Source organism: Uranotaenia lowii, chromosome 3 (assembly GCF_029784155.1).
Source record: "Uranotaenia lowii strain MFRU-FL chromosome 3, ASM2978415v1, whole genome shotgun sequence".
Classification (NCBI taxonomy): Eukaryota; Metazoa; Arthropoda; class Insecta; order Diptera; family Culicidae; genus Uranotaenia; species Uranotaenia lowii.
The window spans coordinates 294633146-294649300 of NC_073693.1; the positions used below are offsets into that span (position 1 = coordinate 294633146).

Genomic DNA, 16155 nt, shown 5'->3' on the forward strand with positions numbered 1-16155 from the left:
TTGATGTTCATGAGTAAGATAATGGTTTTAGAAACCAATTTGTTTTTTTTTGTGTGTTTTTGGTATTGTTATAGTTATAAGTATTAACTTGATTTGAATTTCGAAACCTCCCATTCTCAAAATTTCAGCTTAATCGGAGTTGATTTAGGGGTTCCTATAAGCGCTCAATGTTTTGATTTTTTCACCTTGAAAAATCACCTAAAGCTCACCTACATCTAGATTCACATCTCAGAATATTTATGTAAAAATATTGACTATGATTGAGTTGAGATTCCAACAGAAGTTTGGTAATATTTTGAATTTATTTATTAAAATGATACAAAACACAATTCATTCAAGTTTTATTCATTCAAATATCTTCTCCTCTCCCCTTCCAGCTGCAGCATCCACTCGAGCCAGAGGCGGCCGCAATGAAGCTGCTCGGTGGCCACGACGACGGGGGCGGACGGGGTGCCCCGATCCGGTCCCAGGACGACGCCGCCGTCGGTTACGTCTTCCAGCGGCACCCGAACGAAACCGAGTTCAACCAGTTCGCCCAGAAGCAGTCCCGGTGGGCTTCCGGTGACGACGCCATCATTGATGTAAGTAGAAGTTCCGAAAAGGAGAAGGGTGGGTGGGTACCTTTCCACGAATTTGGCATAACCGATATTGTTCAATGACTGGAAGGAACCGGAAGGGACGGGAACTGATTGAAAGTTATCATAGTGCGCGGAAGTTAGGTCACGAAGGTAGACTCAGGAGAGTATCCTTGAGAAAGTTTGTACGGTGCTTCTTTTGTTTTTTTGTTCTGTTCGAATCGTGTCCTCACTATCAGTGGATGGGTGAATGGGGTTTCTACGAAAGAAGGGGGGGATGAGTTATTGGAAATTCGGTGTGCTGATGTCGTTGTGCAAATAAGTTATTCTACCACAACCACGGAACAAGGAAACTCGGCTGCCTGTGTCCAAGTGTCAAGGGAATTCCAACAGCAACATAAGTCGTGCAACGATGAAGGCACGTTATGTAGTTCGGGGTTGGAGCAGCATGTTTCCAGCATAAAACTGGGACAATGCATATCGAGCGGCGGGATGATGACACCGAAAACTACTAGAGTGCTGCTAATGAAGGAGAAAGCAGACGACCATGTTTTTATTTAGTTGCCAAAGGATTCGGGGAAAACACTGAAACTATTTCGGTCACCATCTGAATGTGGATCGATTGATGTAGAAAATTTTAGTCAAATAGATAAGAATAATTAAAAAAATATCTACTGTTTTTTTGTTGGCTATAATGGAGAGGTTTTTATATGGACCTTTTGAACCCCTTTAATGATTTTGGTTGTGTTCATAATTTCCTGCCTCCTTAACCCATGAACACTTTGATCCAGCATATGGCATGTTAGCATTTTGACATCCGTAATGGTCAACAACGGAATTAAATTTGACGAGTTTTAGTTTTTTTAGTTTGGCATTAAATGCTGCTATTCAACGAGAATTCGTGGCAGATGAGATTAGAACCCTATATGAATTATTAATTTTTTTGGTATATAAATAATTGTTAGTCTTTTAATGTTGAATTTTGTTTTTGAAAAATTTACGATTCCTATGACACATTTGATACTGTTCAATTTTTTTCATCGACTTTTAATGATCTATCTTCCAAATTCTGCGTTTATTTTATCATTACCTAACATCAGCATTAAGGTGGCATTATGTAGATTGGCCCACAAAATCGACCTGCTAAATTTCAGCTCAATCGGACTTGATTTATGCGTGCCTCAGAGCGCTCAAAGTTTCGATTTTCTACCCTCAAAAATCATCAGGGAGCCAGAGGAAATCGGATATCGAAATTTGAATTCCAACTGACAAATGCATAAAAGTAAGAAGTTTGGTTTAGAATTTTTTTTTTGTCAACAATCGACTAAAATTTCAAACATCACCAAAGGGGAGACCAAAAGAACATTTTGATGCCGAATGGCTTAAAAATGCATGAAACGTTAAGATCTGGCGTTATCTCGAAAAAAATTGGGCAAAAGTCGGTATTCGAAATTCGACTTGACCTATTTGCAGGGTGGCCACAGAACCGGTAAAATCCCGGGAATTCAGATCCCAAACTAGGAAAGTTAACAAAAGGAAACCAACATTTAGTTTTGGTTCCAAAATTAGAGATTCGGCCTAAAATTCAAAATTCAGTATTATTATTTAAACTTCTATGCCAGAATACAACAGTTCAAAAATGTATGGTAAGAAAATCTTAAGTTGTGAAATTTAAAAAAATACTCGGATCTTCCTTCAAACAATTTTGAATTGAAGCTCAATTTTCACCGGAACCCAGAGTTCAAAACTGTCTCGAAAAATGAGATAAAAAATTCAAAAAGAAATTTAGAATTCAGAACTCTCTGTTGTAAACTTATTATCACTTTCCAGTGATAGGGTAAGTGAGCCTTAACTTAGCATGCTCCTTATCTTGGCATGCCAAAATGCATTTTGGTAATTTGTATGTCAAACATATGCCTAAAAATATAAAATAAATCAAACATAAAAGAAAATCGCATTTGTCTACATTCTGCATAGCATTTGCCCGCAATTGAATCCAAATAACTGCGTAATAATTTTTTTTTCACATGACGAACTGGAAGTAAAATTACGATTTTCGGAAAAAATCTGAAATGAACCTACCTTGCTAGTGCATCTGCCACCTTCGGATCGATTTAAAAAACACACTTCCCTATGAAAAAATCACTAAAAAATACCGTTGGTTACAGCAAAACGTGGCAAAAAATATAAAATTATAACCTACTCCAAACAACGTACATATTTGATCTAAAATTGAAGAAAATATAAACATTTTTTTCGCCTAATCTTGGCATGAAATTCCACTAATTGAGGTTTGTATGTATGTGTGAGGACGAAATTAGCAGGCAGACGGTAGCCGGCAGCCGGCAGCCGAATCGTCGGCCGTTAGTGCACAGTGGTCTGGAAATTTAAAACCGGTCGAAAGTAAAAAGAATGATTGAATTAAAATAACTTGAAAATACCATAAATGTATTTTGGACTATAATCAATTTATTTATCTCTCAAGCGTATTTGGCATCTTAGTTGGAATTATAATACTAAAAGTTTAGCTGCCTTTTTTTTGGTAAATTTCTAGAACTTTTCCTCTCAACTTCTGAGCACGAAATCAACAGGATTCGGACCCGAATCGATATCTTGGATCACAACGTTGAAGTAACTTTATCCATACCCAAAAAAGAAATCTACAAATGTAAATAAGGTCCAACGTATTTTGATTTCATTTCATTTGTGCTGGAGATGAACATTTGTGGTTTATGTGTCGCTTTGAAAGGAATGGTTACAAAGTTAAAATTATGACATTCTAAATATTATGTTTATTAAAAAAAGTAGTTGCATTACAATGTTAAAAAATTATGTTACTAAGAGCTAAATTTTATTGTTTTCAATTTCATGTGAAATCAAAAACAATATTTTGACCAAGTTTGTTTTATATTATGGATCACTGTGCATCAGCAGAGGTGACGACGTTTGTTTTCCGTAGGAAAGGAATATGCGAAGGAAGCGCTGCCGAGTTTGGATGATGATTTTGCATGAGTGCGAGTGGGATGCAGCTTGAATTTCACCCAGCTTGTAAATTTGTTGTTCGCTTCCATTGGCTACAGTCCCCAAACGAACGAGTGAGATGCAATCTATTTCTATCAGGCTGGCTGGAGTGAGCGATAGTTTGTCTTGTTTTGCTATCCGGGTGTACGCAAACGATTGCTAGAAAATTCCTAAGGGCGACATTTTAAATATGTAGGTATGATTCAAGGAATCGTTCGCTTACTTGAGTTTTAGCTTGCTTCTTGCCTCGGTCATAATGGTTTTTAAAATGTCTCTCCTCCTTTTATGGGAGTGGAATAAAAAAATATGAACATTCACTATCGTATGTTAACTTCAATGGAAACAGATCTATCATGATTTCATTTTAAAAAATTGAACAAACGATTTGTTTGCTCGGTTAATAAACATTTTTATGTTAACCAATGCAATATTTTCGAATTTTTTTGTTCTAGATTGTCATTCTGATAATAGAAATTTTAAACACAACAAAAACTGAAACAAACAAATGAAACTTTTTTACGTAAGATTATAATTCTGCACGCAAATATCGATTTTAAAAATTGGTTGACATTTCGTACTTTCGACTTTTTGAAAACAACACAGAACATTGTTGTGCTTCCTTCCAGGATATTATCAACGAATTCGTGGGGGCTGTTGTTGTATTAGTGAGGCAAATTTCTTCTAGAGGCTGCCAATTTAAGGAACTCATAAAGGGCCACAATTCGGAACGGGGGCCACAATAAGGAGCATTTCAATCAATAGTTTGATCAGGTTTATATCAAACTATCCACCGCTTTAAAGCAAGGACATATTTTTACTACATTTCAGGCTAGTAAGCAATCATATTTGTCGAAGGACTTTTGAAGGTACATATTACAGGAAGACTTCAATCATGGGAAATATAGTCAACCATGCCTTAGGGGCCAAGTTCGGGTACATTTACCCTAGTGTTAAATTCAAGAGTTAAACACTCGACAGAATTTAAAGTTAATTCTACAAATCATCTTAACGCATAGTACGGTGCAGTTTTATAGCATACAGCAACAATAAATTCAACATCTCATAATTTATCCATAAAACTTCAAATTACACTTTTTAAAGCTTGAATATGTTACTAATTCTATGAAAATTTACCGAAAATTTGGATGAACTGATTTTTTACCTGATTCGTGACAAACAATTTGAAGAAAATTTCAAACATTTTCAGTGAGAATTTACTCGAAATGGCCTTGAAATAAGACTTTTTAGTGAAACTGTAAAGATTTTTTAAGAGCTTTTTGATGAATACAAAAAAAATTAAAAACAAAAAAACATAAAAAATGAAGAGGAAACAAATAAAAAACAAAAAAAAAAACAAAAAAAAAACAAATTAAAAAACACAAAAAACCAATCACAACAAAGAAAAAAAACAATAATAACAAAAGGAAAAAAGAAAAAAAAAGAAAGTAAAAGAAAAAAAAACAATAAAAAAAAACAATAGAAAAAAGGATTAAAAATAAAAGAGAAAATTTAAACAAAAAAAAAGAAAATTAAACAGAAAACTAATTGAAACAAAAGAAAAAAAATAAACAAAAGAAAAAACATAAAAAAGAAAGAAAATTGAAACAAAAGCAAAAAATAAAACAGAAAGAAAAATAATGAAACAAACGAAAAAAATAAAACAAAAGAATTCTAAAAATTAAATCAAAAAGCATTTTAGAATTGAAACGAAAGAAAAAAAACAAAAGAAGTAAAAATTAAAACCAAAGATATAATAAAATTATAACAATAGAAATAAAAATTGAAAGAAAATAAAAAAAAATTAATAAAAAATAAGAAAATAAAAAAATAATTAATAACAAATAAGCAAATAAAAAAAAATTAAAAATAAAATAAAAATCAAAATAAAAAAATTAAATTCAAAATAAAAAAATTTAATTTAAAAAAAAAATCAAAATAAAAGAAATTAAAAAAAAATCTAAATAAAAAAAATCAGAACAAAAAAAAATTAAAAAAAACCAAAATCAAATAAATTAGTGATTTTTTTTAAAATGAAATAAAAAATAAATAAAAAAAAATTATGTAAAAAAAATAATAAAAATTTAAGAAAAAAAAATTAAAAAAAAATAAAGAAAAAAAAATTAAAAAAAAAATAAAAAAAATTTAAGAAAAAAAATAAAGTAAAAAAAATTAAAGTGAAAAAAAAATTAAATAATAAAAAATTAAAAAAAAATAAAAGTAAAAAAAAATCCAGTAAAAAAAAATTTAAGTAAAAAAAATAAAAAAAAAGTAAAAAAAAATAAAGTAAAAAAAAATTAAAAAAATTGAAGTTAAAAAAAAAAATGAAAGTAAAAAAAAAAATGAAAGTAAAAAAAAATTAAAGTAAAAAAAAAATTAAAGTAAAAACAAATGAAAGTAAAAAAAATGAAAAAAAATTAAAGTGAAAAAAATAAAGAAAATTAAAGTAAAAAAAACTAAAAAAAAAACTAAAGTAAAAAAAAATAAATTAGAGTAAAAAAAATGAAAAAAATAAAGTAAAAAAAAATAAAAAAAATTAAAGTAAAAAACAGAAAAAAAAAATTAAGTAAAAAAAAATAAAGTAAAAAAGAAAAATTAAAGAAAAAAAATTAAATTTAAAAATAAATAAAAAAATAGTTCAAGTAAAAAATAAATAAAAAAAAAGTTAAAGTAAAAAAAGATAAAAAAATTAAAGTGAAAAAAATAAAAATTAATTAAAGTAAAAAAGAATAAATAATAGAAATGAAAAAAATAAAGTAAAAAAAAACTAAAAAAAATTAAAGTAAAAAAAACATAAAAAGATTCAATTAAAAAAAATTAAATAAAATTAAAGTAAAAAAAAATTAATAATAAAATTAATAATAAAAAAAATAAAAAAAAAAGATTATTTGAAAAAAAATCATAAAAAATAGAAAAAAATTAAATTAAAGATAAAAAAATTTAAAAAATAAGAACATAAAATTTTTTAAACAACAAAAAATTAAAAACAAGAGAAAAAATAAAAACAAGAGAAAAAATAAAAGCAAGAGAAAAAATAAAAACATTAGAAAAATAATAAAAAATTGAAAAATATAAAGTATAAAAATATATAAATCATAAAATATATAAAATTCAAAAATATTTAAAATTAAAAAAATATAAAAATTGAAGGAAAAAAAACATAACAAAAGAAAAAAATTAAAAATTAACAATAGACAAATTTTTATAAATATCAAAAGAAACAATAAAAAAATAAAACAAAAATAATAAAAGAGAAAAAATTGAAACAAAATATAAAAACAAAAGAAATAATTAGAACATTTGAACACTAATAAAACAATAAATAAAAAAGTAAAATCAAAAGAACAAATGAACAAATATACATTAATAAAAACAAAAGAACAAAAGAACAAATAAAAAATGATAAAACAAATAATAATAAAATAATAAAATAAATAATAGAACAAATCAAAAATAATAAAAACAAAAGAACAAAAAAGAATAATGAAAACAAGATAAACAATTAATAAAGTAAAAACAAAAGAAAAAAAAAATAAATGAAAAAAAAATTAAAATACATAAAATATTAAAAAATAATAACAAAAAAATAGAAAATAAAAATAACAGGAAAAAATTAAAAATTAAAATAAAAGAAAAAAAAATTAAAAAAGACAAAAAATTTAAAAAAAATGAAAATGAAGGAAAAAAAATAAAAGAAAAAAAAATAAGAAAAAATAAAAGAGAAAAAGATAAACAAAAATAATAGAAAAGAAAGAAAAAATTGAAAAAAATAATCAAATGAAGTAAAAGTTCGTCTAAATGTTCAATGATATAAATGTGATAAAACAACTCAATCAATGAAATAAGTTGAAAATTTCGCTATACTTCGTGGAAGTTGGACCATCAAAACCTGGAAAACCTTGAATTTTTAACCGTGAGAACCGAGAATTTCTAAATGAAGAAGTTGTGGCCACCCTGCATTTGGTTGCCACATATGCCATACATTAACAATGCCATACAACATGGTTACAAGATCTATTTAAAGTATTCAGTTAGAAGAAATCTGTAATGAGCTTGATTTTTGGCTTGAATTTTTCTTTCCTCCGATTAAAAAATCGATTCATCTTTATTCTTTGCAAAAAAAATGCAAAATTTTCAGTTAAGCGAAACCTTCTCTATAGCCAACAAAAACATGATTGAATGACTCTTTTGGAAATTTTCTTCGTTTTTAGATTTCTCCTCTCAATTTTTACGACAAAATTTTATTCGGCCGCTTACGTTGCTATTAAATTGTAAACCCAGGAAAATTTGCCAAATTTTGTCCATTTTTTCAATGCATAACATAAGCATATTAGGAAAGGAGATTTGCTATATCGTTATTTCAGTTCGTTAGACACGAATGCACAGTTAGCGCTCAACTTCCGAGCTAGACGGTCGGTTTTTTTCTATCGTTGCTATCGGAAGTCGAACACGGACTACTTTTAAAGTACATTTTTCTATCCGAAATCCGTCGGGGACCAAGTGCCGCCGCGCATGGTGTTTTTCGCGATGGGGCGCCGCGAGAACACATTTCGTATAGACTTTTCGTTGGCTCCAAAGCCACCTACCCACGAAGAAGTGCATAAATTCATTGCTCATGAGCTTGGATTGAAGCGCGAAAACGTCCTACTAATACAACCAAACCGCCGCCTTGGTTGTTTTTACGTGGAGGTCACTGACCTCGAACTCGCTCAGCGTGTCACGATGACAAACACTCCCTTGTTTACAACGGGAAATCGTACAAAGTACGTATCGAAATGGAGGATGGGGCAGTGGAAGTAAGACTGTTAGATCTTACTCGCTCCATCACCAACCAGCAAGTTGCTGACTTCTTGCAAGCCTACGGTGAAGTTCTCACAATCCGAGATGTATTGTGGGACGAAAAGCTGTTTTTCGGTGGTACGCCGACAGGAATTCGTTCGGTGCGCATGGTAGTGTTGAGAAACATACCATCACATGTTACAATCGGTGGAGAAACAACTGCTCTGATCTACAAAGGCCAGCGGCAGACCTACGGTCATTGCGGGGAATTTGTACACACGGGTATCCCGTGTATACAAAACAAAAAACTGCTTGTCCAGAAACTGGCTGCAGACCAAACGTATGCAAACGTTACCAAAATGAACACACATCCAAACCCACCCCACGCTGCTAACCCACGTCCCGTACAGGCTCCGAGCGCCAAAACAAGCATTCAAGAGCGACAACAACACACACAACCAAGTACGGCTCCGACCGTTTTCGTAGATAAGCCAGTGCAGCTCGATATCACGAAGAAATCGCAGCAACCACTCATGCCACCACCCGCCAAACCGACCACCTCCACCACCACCACCACCTCTACGATCCAGCTTAGAAGCCACGACATCACACGCACCAAAACTGATGGAAACGAATCCGATATTTCGATTTCCTCAGACTCTTCTAACAGCAGCAGGAAGAAAGTGAAACAAAGTCAACCGAGTAAAAAGTTGAAAACAGCTGTCGACGGTAACGTATCCACCCAGGAGGAGGATCTTTGCATGTGATGGCTATGATCAGCTGCAACCTCGGAACTATAAACATCAACACAATCACCAACACTACCAAACTAAACGCGCTTCGAACATTCATCCGAACCATGGCCCTTGACATCGTCTTTTTGCAAGAAGTTTACAGCGAGCAACTTTCCATCCCAGGCTATAATGTAATAGCAAACGTAGACCACAACAGAAGAAGAACGGCAATCGCACTGAAAGAGCACATTCGATATTCGCACACAGAGAAGAGTTCTGATGGCAGATTGATCGCACTAAGAATACACAACACAACGATTTGCAATGTGTATGCGCCCTCTGGTTCAGCAATGCGAAATGACAGGGAAAGGTTTTTCAACGAGACCATCGCCTACCATCTCCGACATCGAACCCCCAACATAATCCTGGGGGGCGATTTTAACTGTGTCATCAGACAATCTGATGCCACGGGATACAATATGAGCCCTGCATTACAAGCGACAATCCAACAGCTTCAGCTACATGATGTATGGATAGCATTACGACCCGGCATCCCAGGACACACCTATATAGCACATAACTCCACATCCAGGCTCGATCGTTTTTACGTCAGCACTGGTCTCCTCAACCAGCTGAGAACAGCTGATGTGCACGTCTGCTGTTTTTCAGACCACATGGCAGTCACAGCTCGAATTTGCATTCCGCTTCCTCACTCATCCCCCGGCAGAGGATTTTGGTCCCTACGTCCTCACCTTTTAACCGACGAATGTGTCGAAGATTTCCGGAATAGGTGGCAATTCTGGACTCGACAACGGCAAAACTACCGATCTTGGATGGACTGGTGGCTCCTGTGTGCCAAACGGAAAATAAAATCGTTTTTCAAATGGAAATCTAGAGAAGCCTTCGATAGTTTCCATTGCGAACAGCAGCGGTTGTACATGTACCTGAAAGAAGCATATGAACGCTACTATCAACATCCCAACGAGATCCAAAATATAAACCGAATCAAGGCAGAGATGCTGGCACACCAGCGTCGTTTTACTGCACTATTCGTGCGGGCAAACGAAACCTACGTTTCCGGAGAGCCCCTCTCAACGTTCCAGCTTGGAGAAAGAATAAGGAAGAAAACGACGATTGAAAAAGTGGAAAACGAAGAAAGTGAAGTGTTAGAAGATCCAATGGCAATACAAGAGTACATGGTTGAGTATTTTAAAAACTTATATGCACATGTTCCAATGGAAGATCAACATAGTGAACAAACATTCCCGTGTGTTCAATTAGTGCCAGACGAGAATGAACGAAACGATGCCTGCATGAACAGTATAAGTACCACTGAAATTCTGAACTCTATTAAATTCAGTTCACCGAAAAAATCCCCGGGACCAGACGGTATTCCCAGGGAATTTTATCTGAAAACGTTCGACGTGATTCATCGTGAATTAAACTTGGTTATGAATGAAGCAATAAGTGGAAATTTTCCGGCTCAATTCGTTGATGGAGTTATCGTGTTAGTGAAAAAACGAGGGTCTGGGAACAATGCAGGCTCGTTCCGTCCAATCTCACTGCTCAACAGTGACTATAAAATACTCTCGAGAATACTCAAAGAGAGACTAAACCATGTGCTCGAAGAAAACCATGTGCTCAGTGATATCCAAAAGTGCTCCAACAATCGTCGAAACATCTTCCAAGCCACGTTGGCTCTGAAGGATCGGATAGCTCAACTAACCGCCAGAAAAGAACGGGGAAAGTTGATATCATTCGACCTAGACCATGCGTTCGACAGAGTAGACCACAGTTATCTCTTCAACACGATGATACGCTTGGGAATAAATTCGCGCCTAGTAGAATTGCTGACGCGTATTTATGCGCAATCCAGTTCGAGACTGTTGATAAATGGGCATCTCTCCGCTCCTTTCCCAATTGGCCGATCGGTGCGACAGGGAGATCCTCTCTCCATGCATCTGTTCGTTCTCTATATCCATCCACTATTGCGACAGCTACAGGTGGTCTGTGGCTCTGATCTCTTGGTTGCTTATGCAGACGATATCAGTGGGATAATAACAAGCGCCGAAAAAATCGATCAAATGCGAGAGCTGTTTTTACGATTCCAGAGAGTAGCGGGAGCAGTTTTGAACTTGTCGAAAACAACAGCAATAGATGTTGGATCTGTAAATGGGAATCCCATCAGCATCGCATGGCTTGAAACGATGAACACAACCAAGGTGTTGGGTGTTATTTTTTGCAATTCGATACGCAACATGATAAGGCTCAATTGGGATGCCCTCGTCACTAGCTTCTCTCGACTAATGTGGCTCCACTCGCTTCGTTCCCTCAACGTGTACCAGAAAGTAATACTTCTGAACACATTTGTCTTGTCCAGAGTATGGTACATATCATCAATTCTTCCCCCGTACTGCGTACACACAAGCAGGATAACAGCAACCATGGGTAGCTTCATCTGGCGAGGCGCCGTGGCACGCGTACCCATGCAACAATTAGCGCGAACGAAAAAAAACGGCGGACTTGGTCTACATTTGCCAGCATTGAAAACTAAAGCACTTCTAATCAACAGACACATGCGTGAAGCTGATTCCATGCCGTTCTATCGTAGCTTTATCCAACAAGCAAACCTCGGAAATCAAACTCGTCCCACGGACCTACCCTGCTTGAAGATGATTCTCAGCACGTATCCCCAATTACCAAGCCAAATAATTGAAAACCCGACAGCAGCAAGTTTGAACAGTTTTTTCATCGACCAAACAGATCAGCCTCGCGTAGAGAGAATCTTCCCAGCCGTCAACTGGAATCGAGTGTGGAGCAATATTTCATCGTCTCGCCTATCGACGGGCGTGAGATCACTGCTCTACATATGGACTAACCAAAAAATAGCCCATCGTCAGCTATTGTACACACAACGGCGTGTGCCCGACGAAAACTGCGAATACTGTGGCCAGGTAGAGACAGTGGAACACAAATTTTTTTCATGCCAGCGAGTGAGAGCCGGCGTGCGCTTACTCCAACAGAAGATCAACTTGCTGTTCAACGATCATCAAATAGTTCTTGTGAATGATCTTATCGTACCGCTACTTGATAGAGTAGGGCTTGCAAAACGCATTGCAATATTTAAAATTTAAGCCAAATTTATTGATTTTATGAATGAATGCAATAATGTAGTAGATGTAGATGCATTAGAATTTCACTTGACAGTAGAATAATCACAACATGTATGTACATAAACCTTAACTGAACAATAAATTGATTATAAAAAAAAAAAAAAAAAAATGCTGGTAAAGTGTCAAAAATAAAACCTAAAAAAAAGTTATTTCAGTTCGTGAAGTTTCTGCAAGCTTATTTTTTATACATATTGAAATTATCTGTTCAATTCTAGCTTTATAATAATTCCATATTTGTTGTTCCTTTTCTCCTTCCAGAACCAAGACAAATGGAAGTACAACCCGACGCTGACGAATAACAGTACCGGCGGGTTGTTGCCTCCTCCGACGATGGCCTCGATGACCAAATCCCACCAGCAGGCACAACAACAACAGCAGCAGCAGATCACCCAGCAACATCAACAGCAACAGCAGCTGCCGATGATCAACCATCCGTCGCAGCTGGCCAATCATCTGAACCACCAGAACCATCTCAACCAGACAATGCTCAACCATACGGCGATGGGGAACGCGGCTGCTGCTGCGGCTGCCGCTGTCAGTGCTGGAATGCCCACGATGCAAATGCCGATGCAAGGTGCCGGCATGTATGATCATCTGCATCCGCCGAATGTCAATGTCAACGGGGTAGTGCCGAAACCTCCACCGGGACAGGAACAGCTCGTCTTCCTGGGCGGTGGTCAACAGTATGGCGTTTTGGCACCGCAAAATCAGTACATCCCCCGGAACAATGCCGCTGTAAGTTGTTCTATTGTTTTTTAACGAAAAACAGAGGTTAAATGGATGCTTGGGATGAATAAACCATTTAGGTTCAAAATTCCTGACAAAAAAAAAGTTTCATTGGTACTGCGGGGATTTGAACTCGAGCTGTCCGCTTACCAGTTGGTGTCTAGTGCACGTTGCTATAACGGAAACTCTATTTTTTACTTCATTGAACTGAAATCATAACGGATTTTGATTTTATTCTGTTAATTTTCAAAACAATTTAAATTGAAGGCACCTTAACAAGATTACTCCAGCCGGAATAAAAAAAAACAAAACTTTTTTTTCCAATTCAATCCGAGCGGCTAAGCTTTGTCGATTGAGGTTGCCGGTTGAGTCAGATGAAAAAAGGAAAACGGACATCGGTGACCACAGAGCAGCCGTGCGAACTATCATGTTCTAATTTTCGGATGAAATTGTACCGAGTCGGAACTGTTCGTTTTCGATAATCCATTGATTTCCTCTCAATAAGGGAATGGATAAGGAAAGGGGAAAAGAATGGAGTATGGATGATGATAATGTATACTTATATGTGTATGTGTGCCTGGCTGGTGCAGCTAATGGTGTGACAATTTAGTTTGGATCAATGAATGGCTGGCCTGGTTTCCTTTCGTCCTAGGATGGACGAAACGGAACGCAGTCCTGCCTGAGAGTATGGTTCCGGTTCAATAACTTATAATACTGTTAGCCAACCAAACGAGAGTAGACGTGTGTCGGTTTTGGGGAAATGGTTCCAAGCTATGAGTGGTTTTCGCTTAGAGATAGTTAGGCTAAATGCTATCCTTATATCATAGAGATGCATTTTGGAATTTTCCTACACGCATCCCTTCCGGACAATCAGGGCGTTTTTTAAACCTTGAGCAAATCCGAAATTTGATTTTCCAATCGAAATCTGGGTAATATCCGGCAAAATTCGGATGAAATTCAGAAAGTATTCGAAAACGAAATTAAATATAGTGAAGAACAACACATTTTTTTTAATAGGAGCACAGGCAATGTGGAATTCTTACAGGAAAAAATCTGATGAAATACCAATGTGAGTTAAAAAAAATCAAGAAAAAGTTCGAAAATGTTTGATAGAATTGTACCGCTATAAATTTCGTGTGCCGCCGTTTCCATAAGAACGCCGTAACTCTGTGTTATTCGCAATGAGCCTTAAACAAGAGCTATGCATTTTAATTTTTTATATGTTTTTTTTTAAACGGTGCAATAATCTATTCAAAACAACTTTTCTTGTAAACTAAATATCAAATTTGGTTTGGCTCTGTTACCTAAATGCAGCTCGATTACATTTCTATGGTTTTTTTTTTGATGACTATGGATCAAGGTTTGCCAAGTCAAAGAAAAATCTCAGTATTTAGAGCAACAGATTACAGAACAGAATTTTGAAAATATTTACAGAATTCATTTTCAGAAGCAGACTGATTTCGATTATTAAGTCGTATTCATGAAAATGTTACGACATTCGATTTTCAAAATGTCAAGTGTGAAAATTTACAAACAGTGTAAAGTGTAAAATTTTAAACAACTTGCTTTTTTATGACATCACGGAAAACTGTCACAGTTTTTTGTGTGAAATTACAAAATATATATCAGATTTTTTTGTCAAGAGTCATAATACGACTCTAAGAAAAAAAAATTATGTTTAAATCATGGCAACTCGTAAAAAAAGGATTGTAAATATTAAACCTAATTTCCTATCATATTAAGTTGTCTAAGTTAAATTGATAAAAAAGGAATTTCAATTTTCCCCGGGATTATTATCCCGAAGGATAATTTATTCCTAAGGAAAAAATTCAGTACAGTACGGATAACATTTGACACCTTTCACATCATTAGATTTTGAAATAATTTTTAATGATTAAAATATTTTCAAGTTAGTTATGTGAACTTCGAATTTAAAATTTTTTATTTTTTATTTGGAATTTTGAATTTTGAATTTTCATAAATCTTGAATTTCCAAGATTCGAGAAGTTGAAATTGGAGGTAGGATATTAAGATTTATTTCATTTTATTTTCCATTTTTTTTCTTTATTTTCCATTATTTTTTTCTATTTTTATGATTTTTTTTGTTATTTTCCATGGTTTTTTTCATGTTAATTTTTTTCCATAATTTTTTTTTAATTTTCCATTTTTTTTTAAAACATCTATTTTTTTCATTATTTTTTTTCATTTTCCATTTTTTTTTACAATTCTTTTCAATTTTCCCTTTTGGTTTTAATTTTCATTTTTTTAATTTTCCATTTTTTTTTAATTTTTCATAATTTTTTATAATTTTCAATTATGTTTTTTATTTTTCATATTATTTTTTATTTTTCATATTATTTTTTATTTTTCATATTATTTTTTATTTTTCATATTATTTTTTATTTTTTATTATTTTTTTATTTATTATTTTTTTTATTTATTATTTTTTTATTTTAGTATCCATATTTTTAATTTTTCATTTTTTTAAATTTTGACTTTTTAAATTTTTTCTTTTTTTAATTTTCCTTTTTTTTATTTTCCATGATTTTTTTTATTTTCAATTGTGTATTTTATTTTTCATATTTTTTTTAAATAATCCATAATTTTTTTTATATTACTTTTTTTTAATTTTCCATTTTTTTTTATTTTCCTTCATTTTTTTTTGTTTTTTACTATTTTTTTAAAAATTTCTATTTTTCATTTTCTTTTATTTATTTTAGTATCAGTTTTTTTTTTATTTTTCATTTTTTATTTCCTTTTTTATTTTCCATTTTTTTTTAAATTTTCCATATTACCTATTTCATTTTAAATTTTTTTATTTTCCATTATTTTTTTTATTTCCATCATTATTTTTTATTTTTCATAATATTTTTTTAATTTTCAATTGTGTATGTAATTTTTTCAATTTTTTTTTAATTTTCCATCTTTTTTTATATTTGGTTTTTTTTTATTTTCCATTTTACCTTTTTTATTTTTTTTATTTTTCATATTTTTTTAAAAATTTTCCATGTTTTTGATTTTATTTTATTTTTTTAGGATCCTTTTTTTTTATTTTTAATTTTTTTTTATTTTCTGTTTTTATTTTTAATTAATTTCTTTTTCTTTTTTATTTTTTTTATTTTTAATTGTTCGCTATTGTATTTTTTTTTA

General features: G+C 32.9%; 1 protein-coding gene across 1 annotated transcript; it reads left to right on the forward strand.

The window, feature by feature from the left end:
- Positions 1–281: 281 nt before the first annotated feature.
- Positions 282–14220, forward strand: LOC129754665 (GATA zinc finger domain-containing protein 5-like). Its single transcript, XM_055750846.1, has 2 exons — positions 282–581; positions 12538–14220. Exons 1-2 carry the CDS (start codon positions 411–413, stop codon positions 13036–13038), a joined length of 672 nt encoding a protein of 223 aa, XP_055606821.1. The 5' UTR covers positions 282–410; the 3' UTR covers positions 13039–14220.
- The last annotated feature ends 1935 nt before the right edge of the window (positions 14221–16155 follow it).

Bases quoted from the DNA above. Each gene is read 5' to 3' on its own strand.
- LOC129754665 (XM_055750846.1), top strand. From the start codon at position 411: ATGAAGCTGCTCGGTGGCCACGACGACGGGGGCGGACGGGGTGCCCCG. The intron at 582-12,537 runs GTAAGTAGAAGT...TTCTCCTTCCAG, and splicing joins GTGACGACGCCATCATTGAT to AACCAAGACAAATGGAAGTA.